General features: G+C 36.1%; 1 protein-coding gene across 1 annotated transcript in view; it reads left to right on the top strand.

Moving 5' to 3' along the window:
- The window catches only part of fras1 (Fraser extracellular matrix complex subunit 1), a 1008712-nt gene that overhangs the window by 344006 nt on the left and 644500 nt on the right, over nt 1-20206 (top strand). The window contains exon 12 of the mRNA XM_030143455.1: nt 7264-7407. Within this exon, the coding sequence (XP_029999315.1) occupies nt 7264-7407 (144 nt within the window). The remainder of the gene's footprint in view (nt 1-7263; nt 7408-20206) is intronic.

Genomic DNA, 20206 nt, shown 5'->3' with positions numbered 1-20206 from the left:
GACATAAAACTGTACAAAAAAGAAAACAATGCTGTACAGAAGAATAAATAAAACCGAAATTAAAGAATAAAACACAAGAATAGTTAAAAAAAAAAAACAAAAACAAAAAAAAAAAACCTAAACTAAAAAGCCATACAATTAAAAACAACAAAAAGAATCTCACATGGTTTCAAAAGCTAAGGAGAAAAAATGGGTTTTACGAAGGGATTTAAAAACAGACAGAGAGGAGGCCTGTCTGATACGGAGAGGCAGAAATGAACAGAATGAAGAAAATATATCAATAAAAGAAAATGGAAAAAAGAAATGACAGTGGTTGTAAATGTTTTTTATGTTCAGGTCATGATATATTTTCTTCGACAAGTTCAGTAAATTAAATATTGGAAAGTATTCAGTTGAGAAATGTAGGGTGTAACATTATAAATAAGGGAGGAAAATAGTTCTATACATTTGTCATGACATACATTCACCTTTTTCCCTTATTTTCCGAACATGCATATACATTTTTTTTTTTTTTTTTTTTTGTGGGAATTTTTGCGTTCATACCTACTTTTCTTGACATAAATATGCTTTTCTTGGCACATCCTTTCCTTCACCGTGACACTCCGATCCCTCGTTCACATATTTTCTGTCGCTTAGCCTTTTATTTTCTCGATGCATTCACATAATGAATGGAACAGTCACAGTACAATCAAGTACAAGCAGCTCTGTTTATTGTTTAATAAGAAGCTGCATGCTTTCACTTGTTCTATAATCGAAATATGGCAGTTATTGTTCAGTTATTGTTGTCAACACTGATTCTTTAACCTCCAATGTTGGCAGGTTTGTTGACTTTTTACACTTCTGAGATGCGCAGTTAAATGTTGTAAATTCCACATAATTTTCTACGGAAGTCACAGGAGGAATAAATAAGTTTCTCATCAGGATAAAGATGCGTTTGTTTCCCTTCAGAAATCGTCTGTTTTGTAGCCGTGCAGTAAGATGATAAAGTTTTAGTTACAGTGTGTATTTAGTTATGCACTGCAAAAATCTGAATCTGACCAAGTGTATTTGTCTCATTTCTAGTCCAAATATCTCATCACACTTAAAATAAGACAGAATCACCTAAAGAGGAACTTTTCAGTGAGATATAAGAACGGATTTATAGACAATAGATCTGGAAAATCTGATTTCAAGAAATCTTACCGAGATATTTTTCACATGTTCCGTTGGCTGATTTTTTCGCTGCTAAATTCAAGATTTTTGTTTGTTTGTTTGTTTAATTCAAGCTTTTTTTTTTTTTTTTTTTTTTTTTTTTGCTTAAAGATTTTTTTGTTTAATTCAGGATTTTTTTGGCTTAATTCAAGATTTTTTGCTTAAGACTTTTTTGCTTAATTCAAGATTTTTTTTTTTTGCTTAATTCAAGTTTTTTTTTTTTAATTCAAGATTTTTTTGTTAATTCAATATTTTTTTGTTAATTCAAGATTTGTTAGGCTTACCTCAAGCTTTTTTTTTGCTTAATTCAAGCTTTTTTTTTTGCTTAATTCGTTTTTGTTTTTTTTTGTTTAACTCAAGATTTTTTTGTTAATTCAAGATTTGTTAGGCTTACCTCAAGATTTTTTTTGCTTAATTCAAGATTTTTTGCTTAATTCAAGATTTCAAGATATTTTTTGCTTAATTCAAGATTTTTTTATTTTTTTTTTATTTTTTTGCTTAATTCAATATTTGTTTTAGCTTACTTCAAGATTTTTTTTTTTGCTTAATTCAAGATTTTTTTTTTGCTTAATTCAACTTTTTTTTTTTTTTTTTAAATTCAAGATTTTTTTTTAAATTCAAGATTTTTTTGTTAATTCAAGATTTTTTTGTTAATTCAAGATTTGTTAGGCTTACCTCAACCTTTTTTTTGCTTAATTCAAGCTTTTTTTTTTTGCTTAATTCAAGTTGTTTTTTTTTTTTGTTTAACTCAAGATTTTTTTTGTTAATTCAAGATTTGTTAGGCTTACCTCAAGATTTTTTTTGCTTAATTCAAGATTTTTTGCTTAATTCAAGATTTCAAGATATTTTTTGCTTAATTCAAGATTTTTTTATTTTTTTTAATTTTTTTGCTTAATTCAATATTTGTTTTGGCTTACTTCAAGATTTTTTTTTTGCTTAATTCAAGATATTTTTTGGCTTAATTCCAGATTTAGTTTTGCTTAATTCAAGATTTTTTGCTTAATTCAATTTTTTTTTTTTTGCTTACTTCAAGATTTTTTTGGCTTACTTCAAGATTTTTTTTTTGCTTAATTCAAGATTTTTTTTTTGCTTAATTCTAGATTTTTTTTGCTTAATTCAAACAAAAAAAATCTGCCAATGGAACAAGTGGAAATTATCTTGGTAAGATGTCTTGAAATACGATTTTCCAGCTCTATTGTCCATAAATCAGTTCTTATATCTCAGTGAAAAGTTACTCTTCAGGTGATTATGTCTGATTTTAAGTATGATGAGATGTTTGGACTAGAAATGAGACAAATACACTCGGCAAGATTTAGATTTTTTGCAGTGTGTACAGCCAATGTATAGTTAATGAAATTTAAAAGATATTAATGGACATTTGATGAGGATGACACTGTAGAAGCCAGAAGTTTTCAGTAAAACTATTGACCTCCTGGGCATCCGTGTGGGCAGGAAAAGTACTTAACTCACCAAACGCTCCAGTGGAACTGACAGGAGGACACAGTGGATGTGGAAGTACTTGAAAATTCCCACTAGAGTCCATTTTACACAGCCGAACCTCCACTAACAGTCTGACTACGTCTACCGGGCGGAGGGAAGGCCAATCCGTCTGCTTCTGCTCATTGAATTTCAGGACAGAGTTAGATTTGTCGGGTGGAATTTGCATAAAATTAAATGTGAAAATGCAAGTGTCTGAGCGAAAGTGGGGTCAAATCAGTCTTTGACTAACAGCGTTGGTACATATACGCTGAATAAAATCAGTGTGAAATTGAATATTAGAATGTGCGTGTGTGTGTTGCAATTGGACCAATGACTTTCATCAATGTCATCGTAAAACATGTAGGTAAGAAGCAGAAAAATACAACAAGACGACACATATTTAAAAGGTCTCATATGTAAGGCGAGATTTGCAGGAGTTTTGACCTTTTTCCATCTCCAGGCACTTTGGAAGTAGGTGAAACTGAACTTCACTTCTGTTTTTTGTGGTCTTAAATCCACCTATACTCAGACTAGAGTCTACCAAGACAAGACCAACACTTAAGGGTTAAGACCAAGGCCATGTTGTTTACAGCTCAAGTTAATAATTACTCATGTTTTGACCTTAAAGGGCTCATATTTTGCTAAACCCGCTTTTATTCGTCTTTGGTTCATTTATTTGTGTATTTGGACCTTAATAGTTCATACAGTTGGAATTTGAACCCTCCAGGTGCTGCAAAGCTATCTTTATATTAATTCCAGCAAAAATCGAGTGGATTTCTACAACCTGTTTCAATACCTGCTTAATTTGTTACGTCTATAACTAGTTCCGTCACGATATTTACACATATAAGGTCCAGACTTCAGACGAACATTTCTCCAGTTCGACATAATTGTTTGCCAGCAGCAGCGGTTGTAGTCCAGACTGAAAATATGTCCAAACTTGGAGCCCATTCCCTAAAATGTTCAGTTGTTGGTTGAACAGGACAGAGCAGCACAGCCAATAACCTGGAGGGGGCGGGGCCTGAAGTGGCTCATGTGCATTTAAAGGGCCAGCGCTCCAAACCACCTTTCTGGTGTCATTACTCAGAAATAGGGTTGAAGATGGACCTGTGGAGTTGAATGAATGAAGAATTCAGACCCAAGCAGAGCATTTACAGTTAATGGAGACCACAGGGAAATGTTGGAAAATGCATCATTTAATTATGTATAATTTGATTTATTTATGTTTTATTGATTATATTTTAATTGTCATTGTGTTTTTTATTTGTCTCTTTTCCATTTGTGTAAAGCACTGTGAATTGCCCTGTGTATGAATTGTGCTATACAAAAAAATTGCCTTGTCCTGCCATAATTCCATTTAAAAAAGCCAAATATCACTCTTTTAAACCAAATCAAACCTGATTAACCCTCCAGTATGAGTCAGCATATTATGCACACTTTGCACTTCATGTTATAGAAAGTTATATTATTTTCCACAGTTTGTATTAGGTCAGGATTCAAAAATTGTTAGTTTTTGCACGATTTTTAAAATTCTGACCCGGACACTAAAATCACCAGCTTGTAAACATTGGAAAATCTCTGCACTAACGCTGTTCTCTGAAGTGAGTCAAAAATGCACACTGGCACATTTTAGTTTTTAACATTTAACCTACTACAAAAAATATTAACACATATTAACCAATGTTGCTATTAATCATTGACTTGCCAGGCTGCAAAAAAAAAAAAAAAATGCATGAATGAATGATTGAATGGATTTTTTTTGTCATATATTGTGGGAACTGTGATAAACTATGAGACAATTTCTGACATCGACAATGCAACAGCATGTCATTTATTTAGCCACATATCCAGAACCGGATAAAAACCAACATGGCGCAGCCCATCATGACAACAACCACAATGCAACACTCTTAAAGGGACCGCGTCCCTATCCATAGGGTAGGATCACTTAGATCGCCCCTACACAGGATCGCAGTGCTCCACACCATACCAAACATATCTTCAAACACAACACTGTACGGTAAATTATGCTCGTAGAGTCCACTATAATATTGAACATAAAATGATTGAAGGGTGAAAAACATTACAATTATTGAATATTTGTAAAGTTTTGTTTACAGCTAAAGTTGATGAAATTCAACAATGTAAAAAAAAAAAAAAAGGTACAAACAATGGAAAACATTTTTACATTACTACAGTACTGTGCAGATTATGCACTTGTGGTGATTAGAAGGACCTCTATGGGCTGGATAACAGAGGGTTAAAGTATTAACTGAGGTATTTACAGTGGTGGAGAATCCCTGCTCCGTAAAATAAAAGTCCGGCCAGGTATTGATCCTACCCATTCACACTCAAAAAACTGAAACGTTGACTTTAATTAAATTTATTTTGTCAACAGGTTCCACGTAAATGTATTATGTTAGTTGAAAGCAAAAATGTTAAGTTCATCTTCTGGTCTGGTGGTCCCCAGACCTTGTACAAGACAATCCAGGCTCTTTTCATGGGTCGTTCCACGTTGGTGGAACGCTCTACCAAGTGCTACAAGAACAGAGTCATCCCTGCCTATCTTCAAGAAGCTCCTGAAGACCCAGCTCTTCCGAGAGCACCTCCTATCCTAGCACTTTCAAACATTCCATTTTAAATATTCTAATAAGGTTTTTCCCAGGATAACCACAGATTCTTTCACGATTATCTCTGGACCTGCTGCGGTGGTCCGGCCTCTTCCCTGCCCTCATCATCACCACTCACTTATCCTCAACCGCCTCCATGTGTCTCCCCCTACTCCCCCCTTCTCTCCCTCTCCCCCAGTCTCTATCTCTATCGCTCTCTCTTTTTCCCCTTCTCTACTCTCTCTCTTTAACCTCAACTGGTCAAGGCAGACGTCCATCCTCCAGGAGTCTGGGTCTGCTCCAGGTTTCTGCTGTTAAAGGGAAGTTTTTCCTTCCACTGTCACCAGTCACAAGTGTTTGCTCCTGGAGGATTCTGTTGGGTTTCTGTAGAATTGACTTAGAGTCTGGTTTTGACCAACTCTATATATAAAATGTCAAGAGATAACTTTTTTGTGATCTGGCGCTATATAAATAAAATTTGATTGATTGAGTGATTTAATTGGTTTTCCCCTGTAAGTCGCTTTGGAAAAAAGCGTCTGCCAAATGCGTAAACATAAACATAAACATAAACATCTAAAATTAAGTTAGATGAACTTAACATTTTTGCTTTCAACTAACATAATACATTTACGTGGAACCTGTTGACAAAATAAATTTAATTAAAGTCAACGTTTCAGTTTTTTGAGTGCACTTAAAACAGGTGATTCCACTAATTATCCCATTTACCTAGATGAGGGGTTGTGCTCATCAAAATGGGCTGGTTCAGTGAATGGTTGGAAAAAATACATGGCAGGACTTTTATTTTATGGAGCTGGGATTCTCCACCACTGGTTATTTATGATTTAATGGGGGTTGTTTTATTCCTGATTATGATTAGCCAAAAAAGTGCATATTTAAACACTACCAGAAATAAGTTTATCTTAAATTCACATAAAACAACAAAGAAAGTACTGTCTTACATGTAACAGCCACAGAAACTTTTACTAGCATGTAAAGCACTGAATGGTTCAGGCCCAAAATACATTAGAGACCTTCTAGTCCAGTATGAACCATCCAGACCACTCAGGTCATCTGGTGCAGGTCTGCTCTGTGTTCCCAAAGTCAGAACTAAACATGGAGAATCAGCGTTCAGTTTCTATGCTCTGTATATCTGGAACAAACTACCAGAAAATATCAGGTCTGCTGAGAGTCTGAGTTCTTTTAAGTCAAGGTTAAAGACTCACCTGTTCACTGCCGCCTTTGACTAAAAGGCTTTTGACTTTTTAAACTTTATATTCTCTTTGAAACTCTGCACTGCAACTCTTACTTTAATATGTGTGTTTTTATTTTTATTTTATTCTATTTTTTTTTTTTTTTTTAATTTTATGTGTTGTTTTATTACTTGCTGTTTTTAATCACCTTTTACATGTTTCTTTTATAATGTTTTAAATGTGTTTCTTTTTGTTTCTTTCACTTCAGTGTCCTGTGTGAAGCACCTTGAATTGCCTTGTTGCTGAAATGTGCTATACAAATAAACTTGCCTTGCCTTGAAACCCAGTGGTGGAGAATCCTAGCTCCATAAAATAAAAATCCTGCCATGTATTTGTTCCAACCATTCACTGCACCAGCCCATTTTGATGAGCACAACCCCTCATCCAGGTAGATGGGATAGTTAGTGGAATCACCTGTGTTAGGTGAACACGTAGAACCGATACATGGCAGGACTTTTACTTTATGGAGCTGGGATTCTCCACCACTGGGTATTTATGAGATGGAAGTGAACAGTCGGAGAGGTCAGGTGATGAAAGATCTGCATGAGTGGAATGTGTGTGAGGATGTCATGTACAGAGCATTATATAAAGTATAAGTGTGTCATGTGATTGTTAATGTTAAAGCTACAAAGTTCAGTTTGACCTCCTCTGATGAGACTTGTCTTTCATGAAGAATCAGTAAAAATGGTCTTAAAAATCAGTACAACATTTTTTTTTTTTTTTTTGCTTTCCAGTCCAGTGCCATCCAGACTGTCTGTCCTGTTCGGGGTCTCCAGACTACTGTGAGACCTGCAGAGACCCCAAGGCCTTCGTCCATCTGGGCCGCTGTCTATCCGTCTGTCCAGTTGGATATTTCACAGAAGGACGAACATGTCAAGGTAAGGAATGTGTTTTGAATCCTCCGCTTTGTTCCTTAAGGTCATCACCTCGTCTTGCAATGATTTTAGTAAAGAAATGAACTGAATTAAGTGTTGTGTGGAGGATCGTCGCAGTAACTGAGGCAGGTTTGTGAGCCCGTACGTCTCGACTTCAAACCACGACTCACGACTTTGTAGCGTACCAGTCAAGTAGAGCCAAACTGCCTGAGTGCAAGGAATTGTGGGAGCTAGATGTAAACAAACCAGCATGGCGGACCGTACGGGGCTTATGTTCATTTACAGTCATTTCTGTCCCAGAGGTGTTTGCTCTTTGCTTATTTGAGGGAAACAGAGGAGGAAAAACAGTGCATAAGGCAAGAGAAGTTGTTCTACCTTTTATTTTAGTTGTATATTTGGATACAAATTTGGTATTAATTTATTCTTGCACTCAATGGACTGAAAACTAGCTAATGTTGGAGCAGCTGCTGATTGTACAGAACATTTACAGATAAATGTTAGAGCAATACCTTGTTTTAACCCATAAGGATCCAGTGTAACATTTGTGGCAGTTCCCAAATGAATTTTTCTCTGTATTTAACTGTCCTTAAGTGTTTTTTTATACCATTTATTGTAATATTATCTTCTGTATTTTGTGTTTTTTTTCAGTGAAATCAGATATTTTCCTACATTTCATTTTCTAATCATGTAGATGTTCATAAGACCTCAGAGTAAAGTTGAGGATTATTATATCAAAAAAATAGAGAAAACTGAAGAAAAAGTGACATTTCCAGCAAAATATAGCATTAATTGAACAAAAACCCAGTGTGTCCATCCACTGTCATTGATCCAACTCCATGGGTTTTACTGGTGAGTCAATGTTGTAGAAGATGACGATGTTTCTATGGTAACTACGGAGCCTCTGAACGTCCAAATGGGTCATATCTGATGACCATGAAAACATGAAGAACTGTATTTTACACCAATAATTTACGAGGGCCGTTCAATAAGTTCATGGCCTCACCCAGAACAGAACAACACAGACTAATAATTTATATTTTATTTTTCAACATAATCTCCATTTACAGCAATGCACTTGGTCCATCGATGTTCAAGCATCACTATCCCATCACGAAAGAATGTAACATCCTGTATTATAACAACCAGTATTTCTGGGTGAGGCCATGAACTTATTGAACAGCCCTCGTACATGGATTGATGGAATTAATGGATCAACAGGTATTAAACAGTTTAGATCAGCAGATGAGTTTGGTAGATGGTAGATATTTTGGTCTTTAAGGGTTAAAAAAAAAAAAAAAGGCCTTAAATATCTCAAAAATTGGCTGTAGATATCAGCCATTGGCTGACCAAATTTTTAAAAATCTGCATCGGCCTTAGAAAAACCTGTATCTGTTGACCTCAAGATAAGATGCTCTAGATGTATATTTTATGAGTCTGATGGTGACATACGCTACATTCAGACAGCAGGTCTTAATGCACAATTTGGATTTTTTGGTGAAATCCAATTTTTTTGTGTGCTCGTTCATATTACACAATAAATGCGACTTCTGTCAGTTTTGAGTGTGAACTGACTGCGATCCTGAAGTGACCCGCATGTGCAAAAGAGGTCCTGATGGAATACGTGATCACGCAGACATACGCTACGTTTATGGAAGGAAATATGTTTTTCCCACCGCTCCTCCTTTTCGGACGCAGAATTGTGACTTTTGTCGCATTTCAGTGTCATATAGGTTGAATAAATGCGACCTGGCCGTTCAGACTGAAGTCACATTGCAAAATATCAGATACGTATCGGATGTAGGACCACATATGAAAGTGGTCTGGGCTGTATTAAAAAAAATTGGATTTGTGCTGTTCAAATTGTCTTTAACAGATCGGATACAGGTCACATATGGGCAAAAAATCGGATTTGGGCGTCATTTGCCTGCAGTCTGAACGTAGCCAAAGTGACATTAGGTATTGTTTTATGGATCTGTTGCGTATAAAGTGGTGTACACTTTTCAGGTGGATTTTATTTGTACATAAATATTGTTTGACTTAGAGAAGTTTTGGAGAAAATGACTTATTTAACCGTTTCATGTAAAGTGGTCACTACAGTGGATAGCTGTTGTCATGTCATATTCCTTAACCCTTTCATGCACAGTGGTCAGTACAGCTATTTTACAGCTGTTTCTTGTATATTCGTGGGTTTTGTTGTTTTAGTTCATATCAGCCAACACAGTGGACGCTCATACATCATCCCATACACTGCAATTCATCCCATTACTGTAACTTTGCTGTTCTTGATAAGCCTGATCTGCAGTAACATGTTTAAGTGTAAATCAATTATTTGTTAGGCAAAAAGTTTTTTTTTTGTTGTTGTTGTTGTTGTTTTTTTTTTTGCATATTACTTCCATGAAGTGAGCAATAACTAGCAGTAGAATATGTTAAAATGTGAGAAAACATCAGATTAGTAGGATTAAAATATTTTCATTTGTTTTTATCTCACTTTCTGATATTGGGTTTTAAACATGTTTCTTTACTTAAAAAATTAAACACATGGACATTTTTGTAACTTCATTAAAAATAACTCAATTGCTTTTTTTTTCTTGCCTAAGGGGGGATAAAAACAAGGAGAAAGGAAAAAAATCTTGACTATGGTTGTCATAATTCATGCATGAAAGGGTTAATAGTCAGGGTATTATTATGAACCTAGAGCAGAAAAGTTTCAGAAATGCTAGTAAATGCTGTCAGTCACGGCTCAAAATGCAATCAGGAAGTCGCACTTTTACAAGATCGGAATCCAAGAAAATTGCGTTCTAAAGCTTTTCTGGTGGGGTTATTACATATACTACAAACAAAGTTGAGGATATTTTTAATTTTTGGGCTTTTTTTTCATTTGGGATTGTTGCACATCGCTTTTTAGTTTTTTTTTGTGTGTGTAAATTGAATTGAAACACATTTTTTTAATGACCAGACATAGTTTTATTCACAAATGGCAAAAATATCTTTAACTTTTTGTTTGTAGTGTAGAATGAAATAGCAGCAGTTTTGACTCTGATGGGGATTAAAGTAGTGTTTGCATTTGTTAGGAAACTACAAAGAAAACCCTGATTCTCAGCTTAAGGTGGAAATAAAACTCTATGAACTTTTAAGCTCTAGTAGATAAACACAGAATAAACCTTCGGCTCCACATGTGAGAAGTAATTTCAGGCCCAGTGGACGTGCAACAGAACATCTGCAAACATGCATCAGAATTCAACACCTACCGCTTGAATGGACTTTATGTGCTCTTTTATCTGTGCATGTTTTCCTCCTTGTCCTTTTTTTTTTTTGCCTATATTCTTACTGGAGGTCAGACTTTTCCCGCTTCGAACCAGCCGCGCCACCTTGACCGAGGGCTGACCCGCGACGGCCGTAATCTTCTTAGCATTTGACTGCATTAAATTCCCACCATCCGCCATCCCATCCCATTGACCCGTTCTCCTTATGAGCCAGACTTTTACTGCCCACAGCCATTCACGGAGCTGTAAACACCAAACCCTCCGACGGCACACAGCTCTCAGCCTCAGATAAAGGTATTAACTAGGAGGTCTAGCGGCTAATGCTAGCGGCTGAATTTTAACAGCGTTTCCACACTTGTACTTCAGAAATGTAAAGAGGAGGAATGTCTACGTCGTTAAGATGTAGGTTGTGTTGAAATACTTTTATACAATGACAACAGTCTGGTGCTGTGCTAAAAAAAAAAAAACTATTTATGGAGTTGTCTGGCCAAGATAGATACAGCATACAAGTAGCGAAACTTACTGTTTTTTTGTTTTTTTTTTACTTTTTATTTATTCCACCCATATAAAACACATGGAGATGTACAAAAATCACACCAGCCTCAGTCTATAAATCACTCGATCCATATCACATTACTTTCACTCATAACTACTTAGACTACACCTTTTACATATAGGTCAAAAACATGTCAAGGTCATATACACAGGGGTTGGACAAAATAATGGAAACACCTTCACCTCAAGATGATAATGCCCCAATCCATACAGCTAGAATTGTTAAAGAATGGCATGAGGAACATTCTAATGAAGTTGAGCATCTCGTATGGCCGGCACAGTCCCCAGACCTCAACATTATTGAGCATTTATGGTCAGTTTTAGAGATTCAAGTAAGTCGTCGATTTCCACCGCCATCGTCTCTAAAAGAGTTGGAGGGTATTCTAACTGAAGAATGGCTTAAAATTCCTTTGGAAACAATTCACAAGTTGTATGAATCAATACCTCGGAGAATTGAGGCTGTAATTGCCGCAAAAGGCGGACCTACACCATATTAAATTATATTTTGTTGATTTTTTAAGGTGTTTCCATTATTTTGTCCAACCCCTGTATTTTACCCAGATACCAACAACATTCTTGAAATCTGACTTCTAATATTCCACCAGCACAAATAAATGTATTTGCAAAACCAAAACAGGTGCTACTGAGGAAAAGAAATAGAATAAAATAATTGAGTTACAAAAAAAAAAAAAAAAAAGCAATATTAAAAACAAAGAGGTATTTAGAGCTCTTGTATCGCTTGAATTATTGGTTTCCATCTTCTCTCAAATTTTTCTAGTTTCAGTTGTAACCTTGTAGTAGTTTTTTCCATAATAACAACCTTTTTTACTTTGTCTATCCATTGCGTTATGTTGGGGGGGGGGGTGGTTTCAGCCAGTTAATTGTGATCATTTTCTTTGCTATTACGAGTAAGACTTTCAATAAAAAGCTACAATCTCTGTCTATCAGATCTTCAGGTAATATTCCAAGTATATACAGGGTTAAATCAAGATGTAGGTCAATACCAAGAAATCTTTTTATTTCTGTTTTCACACACTTCCAAAAATCTTTGATCTGTGGGCAATCCCAAAATATATGAGTGAAGTCCCCCACCATTCCACAATTCCTCCAACATAAATCTGATGTTTTACCATATTTTGCAGCGACAAATGGAGTGTTAAAGTAATGCATCTTCACTTTCCATTCAAACTCCCTCCATGTTGGACTCTTAGTTAGTTTGTGTCCAGATTTGAACGTTTCTTCCCAATCATCATTCGTTAATAATACATTTGGTTCCAGTTCCCATCTCTCTTTAACATCTATATTATTGTCATTGGATTCATATTGTAGTGCTTTATATATTTTTGAAATCAGCCCCTTTTTTGACTCTTCTTCTGTAAACGACATGAACAGCTCTTCATCCTTGGTTGGTACTTTTCTTATTCTTTCCCATTCATTGTGTTTCTGGAGGTAGTGTCTCAATTGTAAGTATTTATAAAAAATCATTATTTGGTAGAAACTTACTGTTCTAAAGGGCTCATATTTCTCTAAACCCGCTTTTTTTAATCTTTGGTTCATTTATTTGTGTATTTGGACCCTAATAGTTCGTACAGTTTGAATTTGAACCCTCCTGGTGCTGCAAAGCTATCTTTAGATTAATTCCGGCAAAAATTTAGTGGATTTCTACAACCGTTTTAATTCTTGTTTAATTTGTTACATTTTATAACTAGTTACGTCACAACATTTGCACATATAAGGTCCAACCTTATGATGAACATTACTCAGAGTACGACATAATTGTTTGTCAACAGCAGCAGTTGTAGTAAAAACTGAAAATGTGTCCAAACTTGGAGCCCATTACCTAAAATGTTCAGTTGTTGTTTGAACGGGACAGAGCAGCACAGCCAATAACATTGAGGGGGCGGGGCCTGAAGTGGCTAACGTGCATTTAACCCTTTCATGCATAGTGGTCACTACAGTGGACAGTTATTCTACAGCTGTTCTTTCGTATATTCATTAATTTTGCTGTTTTAGTTCCATATCAGCCACAGTGGACACTTGTGCATCATCCTATACATTGCAATTCATACCATTATTGTAAATTTGCTGTGCTTCATAAACCTGATCTGCAGTGATATGTTTAAGTGTAAAAAATTAGCTTGATATTGTTATTAGACTGTAATTACCAGCTTTTTTTTTTTTTTTTAACAAAAAGGTGTTTTGTTTTGTTGTTGTTTTTTTTTGCATATTATCTCCATGAGGTGAGTAATAACTAGTATTAGAGTATGTTAAAATGTGACAATAATCAGATTAGCAGCATTAAAAATGTGTTCACACAGTGTATCAGTAAATACATGTTTTTTTGCTTCAAAAATTAAACATGGTTTCCAGCTGAGTGGACATTTTTTCCACTCCATGAAAAATAGGTTCATAATTTTTTTTTTTTTTTTCCCCAGTTGCATTGTTTTTTAATGCCTAAAGAGGAATAAAAACACTCAGGAAAACACAATCTTGATTAAAGTTCTCATAATTCATGCATGAAAGGGTTAAAGGGCCAGCGTTCCAAATCACCTTTCCGGTGTCATTACTCAGAAATAGGGCTGAAGATGGACCTGTGGAGTTGAATGAATGAAGAATTCAGACCAAAACCTTTGAATCGAAAAATAAGAGTTTAGGGGAAATTGTCGTTTTTCCATTAGGTAAATTTTTATGCAGAAGTTATATTCATGGAAAAGAGACTTTATACAAGAAGCTTTAAATTCACTGTGAGCTTTTATAAAACTCTACATGACCAGTGAATTAAATATAGCAAAATACCGGATTTTTACTGAAAAATACAAAATGTAGAGGATAATATTACAATAAATGGTGATTAATGAAGAATTCAGACCCAAGTATAGACTTTACTGTTCATGTAGACCACAGGGAAATGTTGGAAAAGCAAGAATTCCTTTTAAAAAAGCAAAATATCAGTCTTTTTAACCAAATCAAACCTGATTAACCTTCCAGTGATCGGGTGAGCATATTATACACACTTTGCATTGCATGTTATAAAAGGTCATATTATTTTTCACAGCTTGTATTAGGTCAGAATTCAGAAGTAGTTTTTTTAGGTCTAGATATGACCATGCCATGGTAATAAAGGCATTTTAATGTTTAAAGAGAGTACCTTAGAGTTTTCTTCCAGTTTGTTTGACCACAGGGAAATGTTTGAAAATGCAGAATTCCATTTGAAAAAAAAGCAAAATATCACTCTTTTAAAAACATGATGTATTAACTTGACGTTGTAACAGTTAAGCCCAAGTATTGCTTGTACAAACGTGGGAACCACCATTGGAAGTTAATGTTTACATGATAAAACCCTGTTAACAAATGGTTTATGTCCACATAAACATCAGAAATGGTTGAGGAAGTGTTGACTTTGTACTAAAAACACAATCCGGTGCTCTTAACATTGCAAAAGGGAGCTGGTCTAAATATACTGAACAAAAATATAAACGCACCACTTTTGTTTTTGCTCCCATTTTTCATGAGCTGAACTCAAAGATCTAAAACTTTTTCTGTGTACACACAAGGTTTATTTCTCTCAAATATTGCTCACAAATCTGTCTAAATTTGTGTTAGTGAACACTTCTTTGCTGAGATAATCCATCCACCTCACAGCTGTGGCATATCAAGATGCTGATTAGACAGCAGGATTTTTGCACAGGTGTGCCTTAGGCTGGCCACAATAAAAGGCCACTCCAAAATGTGCAGTTTTATCACACAGCACAATACCACAGATGTCACGAGTTTTGAGGGAATATGCAATTGGCATGCTGACTTCAGGAATCTCCACCAGAGCTTTTGCCTGTGAATTGAATGTTCATTTCTCTGCCATAAGCCATCTCCAAAGCTGTTTCAGAGAATTCATGAAGAAGACTGTGCGAGGAAAATGGTGGTCACACCAAATACTGACTGGTTTTCTGACCCCCCTGGACCACCCAATACAGTAAAAGTGCACATTTTAGAGTGGCCTTTTATTGTGGCCAGCCTAAGTCACACCTGTGCAATAATCCTGCTGTCTAATCAGCATTTTGATATGCCACACCTGTGAGGTGGATGGATTATCTCAGCAAAGGACAAAGGAGAAGTGCTCACTAACACAGATTTAGACAAATTTATGAACAATATTTGAGAGAAATAAACCTTGTGAGTACACAGAAAAAGTTTTAGATCTTTCAGTTCAGCTCATGAAAAATGGGAGCAAAAACAAAAGTCGTGCATTTATATTTTTGTTCAGTGTAGATACAAAATAATAAATAGAAATAATAAATAGATCATTTCTACTTATTCAACAGAGGAAATTACCGATAAAGACTTGGCTCTGATAGAAACCTCCTTCAAATAAAGGACTGACACTTACTGAAGGGGAGACAAAAAAAATATGTCCAAATTTGGAGCCCATTACTGAAAATGTTCAGTTGTTGGTTGAACGGGACAGAGCAGCACAGCCAATAACCTGGAGGGGCGGGGCCTGAAGTGGCTCATGTGCATTTAAAGGGCCAGTGCTCCAAACCACCTTTCTGGTGTCATTACTCAGAAACAGGGTTGAAGATGGACCTGTGGAGTTGAATGAATGAAGAATTCAGACCCAAGCAGAGCATTTACTGTTCATGTAGACCACAGGGAAATGTTGGAAAAGCAAGAATTCCATTTTAAAAAAGCAAAATATCACTCTTTTTAACCAAATCAAACCTGATTAAACTTCCAGTAATCGGGTGAGCATATTATACACACTTTGCATTGCATGTTATAAAAGGTCATATTATTTTTCACAGCTTGTATTAGGTCAGAATTCAAAAGTTGTTTTTTTAGGTCTAGATATGACCATGCCATGGTAGTAAAGGCATTTTAATGTTTAAAGAGAGTACCTTAGAGTTTTCTTCCAGTTTGTTTGACCGCAGGGAAATGTTTGAAAATGCAGAATTCCAATTGAAAAAAAAAGCAAAATATTACGCTTTTAAAAACATGATTTATTAACTTGACGTTATAACAATTAAGCCCAAGTATTGCTTGTACAAACTTGGGAACCACCATTGGAAGTTAATGTTTACATGATAAAACCCTCTATTTTTGTGAAATGTAGCTTTTTTTTTTTACACTAAAACAAGGAGAAAAATTTGCAGTCTTCATTATTTATAGGTCATCAATGATAGTATTTTACTGGTCTGATCCACTTTAGGTTGAATTGACCTAAAATGATTCTAACATCTTTGATCGTTAATATCTTGAGTGTAATTTTTGCATTTCACAAATTCATCCCACGGGCCAGATTGAAGCCTTTGGTGGGCCGGATTTGGCCCCCGGGCCGCATGTCTGACACCCCTGATCTACATAATCCGTAAATTAAATATAGGAAAATACCTGATTTTCACGGGAAAAAAATGGAAAATACAAGATAATATTATAAGAAATGACAATAAATCACTTCAGGAAGAATAAATACAGAGAACTGCCACAGAAGTATCACTGGGTTTTAATGGGTTAAATACTTTGCATGCAAAAAATGTTGAAATTATGTGACAGAAATCTTGATAGATGACACACAACCTGACAGAGATTAAATAGATTTTCATAGAAGAATGATTATGCACTCATTTATTTTACATATTATTTGACATTACTATGTAGAAAGACGTTTTTTTGCGAATTATTGTCAAAAAAGCTAAATTATATTGACCTAATTAATCTGATCTTTCATGAACGTCTATATGATCAGTGAATTAAAGCTCTACCTACCGATGTGGCATTTCTCACAGCACTTAGTAAAAGTTTGAACATGAACAACCTGCCTCCCTCCAAAGCCCCGCCCCCTTCCCTCTGCCTGAGCTCTGAGGCTCCTCCTCCTCTCTCCTCCTCTCACCTGATGCGCAATGGAAACGGAGGAGGAAGCAGAGGCGGAGGTCCGGTCCGTTTTGGTGTGTCCGCGGACCCCTCCCTCAGTAATCAGATGCATCATCCACCTGCAGCGGGCCCGCGGCTCCTGTTCCATCAGTAGACCTGGTCTGTGCAGTACTGGGTCAGTCTCTTCACTGCAGTGCCCAGGGGATGGGCGCGCGCACTGTGAACGCGCAGCCTCCGCGAATTTTCCGTGGACATTTGAGGTTTCATAGTCCATACAATTATCATCCTACATCATCTTACATGTGTGACACCATGTACATGCACCTGTATGAGTCCCACTGTCATAAAAGCTGAGCTTTATGCAGACCTGTTCAGTCCAGTACAGCTGACTTCCGGACTTTTATCTCCATCCTTCATTCATCAGACTCCTGTTTGTTCCCCTCAGTTGTCGTTTCTGTTCATAAATCCGTTTTTTCCCTTCCACATGTGCATGTCAGTTCTATCCAAACACATCCTAGACAGCAGACTGTGGTCAGTGACAGGAGGAGCAGCGCCAGTGAAGCGTCAGATTCAGAGGGACACATATCGGATGTGAGACGGAGATAATGGATCAGATGCTGGACGGCCGTAATGGATGATTGACAGGAGGCTCAGTCAGGTTCGGCCAATTATTTCATTCGGACCGACTAAAATGATTGGTCAGACTTTTATCAGAAATATATGAGAATTTAAACATTTTTGAGTTTCAATACCTGGCGGATTTCTTTTACATTTTAGTTTGACACACGCTTATTAAGAGCATTTTAAGATGACAAAAGAAAAGTGTAAAAATGCCACATCATACGGTATAGCTTTAAATACAGGAAAACACATGATTTTCACTGAAAAAATGCAGAGGATAGTATATATAAAATAAATGGTGATAAATCATTTAAGAAAGGTTCATTCATTTGAGAACTGCCATAAAAGAAGCAGTGGGTCTTAATGAGTTAATTATTTTTGACCTAAAATGCAATATCATAAGGTGAGTTTCCCAATATTTCCAACTGCTAAATATGAACAAATAGTTGATCTTTATCGAGTCGCATGTTTGTCACCTATGGTCCAGATGCTTCAAAATCTTATTTATAGCTTCTTCTAGGGAATTCTGTTTGGTTCACCTAAACAGAAGAACCAGTAGAAAACACTCGACAGCGGGGTCAAATCCACAAAGAATGGATTTCACCTGTCAATAATGGTACAAACTGCATCCAAACAACACAGCTGTTTCCAATGTTTCAGGCTTTGCTGCACAGATCGCTCCATGATGTTTGTTTGAATTGTCTTCCATCAGTCTTGTCTTTATCTCGTTGGACGTCTCGGAGTTCTTTTCCCTGGACTCTGCCAAACTTTCAGTCTGTTTTTCTCCATCTGTCCATGTCCACTACTATATCGTATCATCTTAATCAACAGTAGCATCACAATCTTTTCCCTGTTTGTCTTTGTAGCCTCGCTCCTCCTCCTTTTCCTCCTCCTCCTCCTCCTCTTCTTTATCATCCTCCTCTTATTCTCCTTTCCTTCATTTCTGTCTGAGTGGGCGTTTGTGAGTTTTTGTTATGAAGAAGATGTCGTTGCCATTTACTCTTTAATCTTGGGATTTCTCATTAAAGAACATCAGAGGTCTCATCATACATTTTTCGTGCTGAAGCTACATTATTGTTTTTATGAAGATGTTTGGCATCAGATTATATTGCACCAACAGAGAACTATTAATGTGCAGCTGCCTTGAAAAACAATCATCAAGGCTTAATATTAGTTTCTGAACACATCGAGTAGCTTCACACCGAACACAATCCACACAGTTGCCCTGCCATGCATAGCAACTTCTGACTTTTTCGTCAACTTTTCAGTGTCTAGATCAGTGGTTTCCAACCTTTTTTGGCTCGTGACCCCATTTTAACATCACACATTTCTGGTGACCCCAGACATTCTAGACAGAGACGTTTTTTTTGCTAAAATTAAATTTTTTTTGATCATGTAATAGTTTGCTATACTATGTTACACATAAGCGTTAATTTTAGACATTTATCGTACTTTCTGGACTATAAGCCACACCCACCCCATCTCCAACGTCTCATCATCGATTCATTGATCGATCATCATCGATTCAGCAGCTCTATTTCCTTCTTCATCAGCCGGATCAATCGTTAGTCCAGAAAACATAAATTAACTGCATCATTTTAAAGCCGCAGGTTCACATCGTGTGGAAAAAAGTAGCGGTTTATTGACCGGAAATTACGGTATGTAATAATAAACTAGAATAGCACTCAGATCACCACCAAAACTTAATCAATTGTTCCTTGTGCCAGTATCAACATTTCCTGAAATTTTTACCCAAATCCGCACATAATTTTTTGAGTTATCTTACACACGGACAGACAGACAGACAGACAGACAAACCAACGCTGGCAAAAACATAACCTCCTTGGTGGAGGTAATTATGATACATCAGTTAAGAAAAGTAAAATATAGAGAACAAAATATTTTGGAACTGACACAAAAGTAACACTGGGTCTTTATGGGTTAGAGCTGGTCATTGTTACGACAGAAACCCAGAGAAGATAATGGAGGATTACAGGGCTCATATTTCACTAAACCCACTTTTATTAGTCTTTGGTTCATTCATTTGTGTATTTGGACCCTAATAGTGTGTGGAATAAAGTAGCGGCTTGTAGACCAGAAAGTACGGTAGTCTATATAATGTATATTATTGTGGACGGAGGCAGTAAATCCAGGTGTAGATTACTGCACAAAGGGAGAATTTGATTTTCCTTTGTCAGGATATGTACAGTCAGTCCAGCTGTGATTTACAAGGCTGACAATTAATACTGAACAAACAAGAACTGAAACTATGAATTATGAAAGAGCTGCAGCATCTGAAACCGACCACAATGAACATTTGACAGATAAACAGAACCACAGTGCTGCTGTTTCAGACTCACAGTTTGTCATGTCTGTTATGGACTGGGATTGTCTCTGTCAACTCACGAGGGAGGCAAATTATCGATTAATCCATTAATCATTAGTTGGTTGACCTTATCGATCGATTAACAATTAATTGATTAGCGGCGATTTTCAAT

This window comes from Sphaeramia orbicularis, chromosome 9 (assembly GCF_902148855.1).
Source record: "Sphaeramia orbicularis chromosome 9, fSphaOr1.1, whole genome shotgun sequence".
In the NCBI taxonomy this organism is placed as follows: domain Eukaryota; kingdom Metazoa; phylum Chordata; class Actinopteri; order Kurtiformes; family Apogonidae; genus Sphaeramia; species Sphaeramia orbicularis.
The sequence above is the reverse complement of the archived record's forward strand: the minus strand, read 5'-3'. Positions and strand labels throughout refer to the sequence as shown.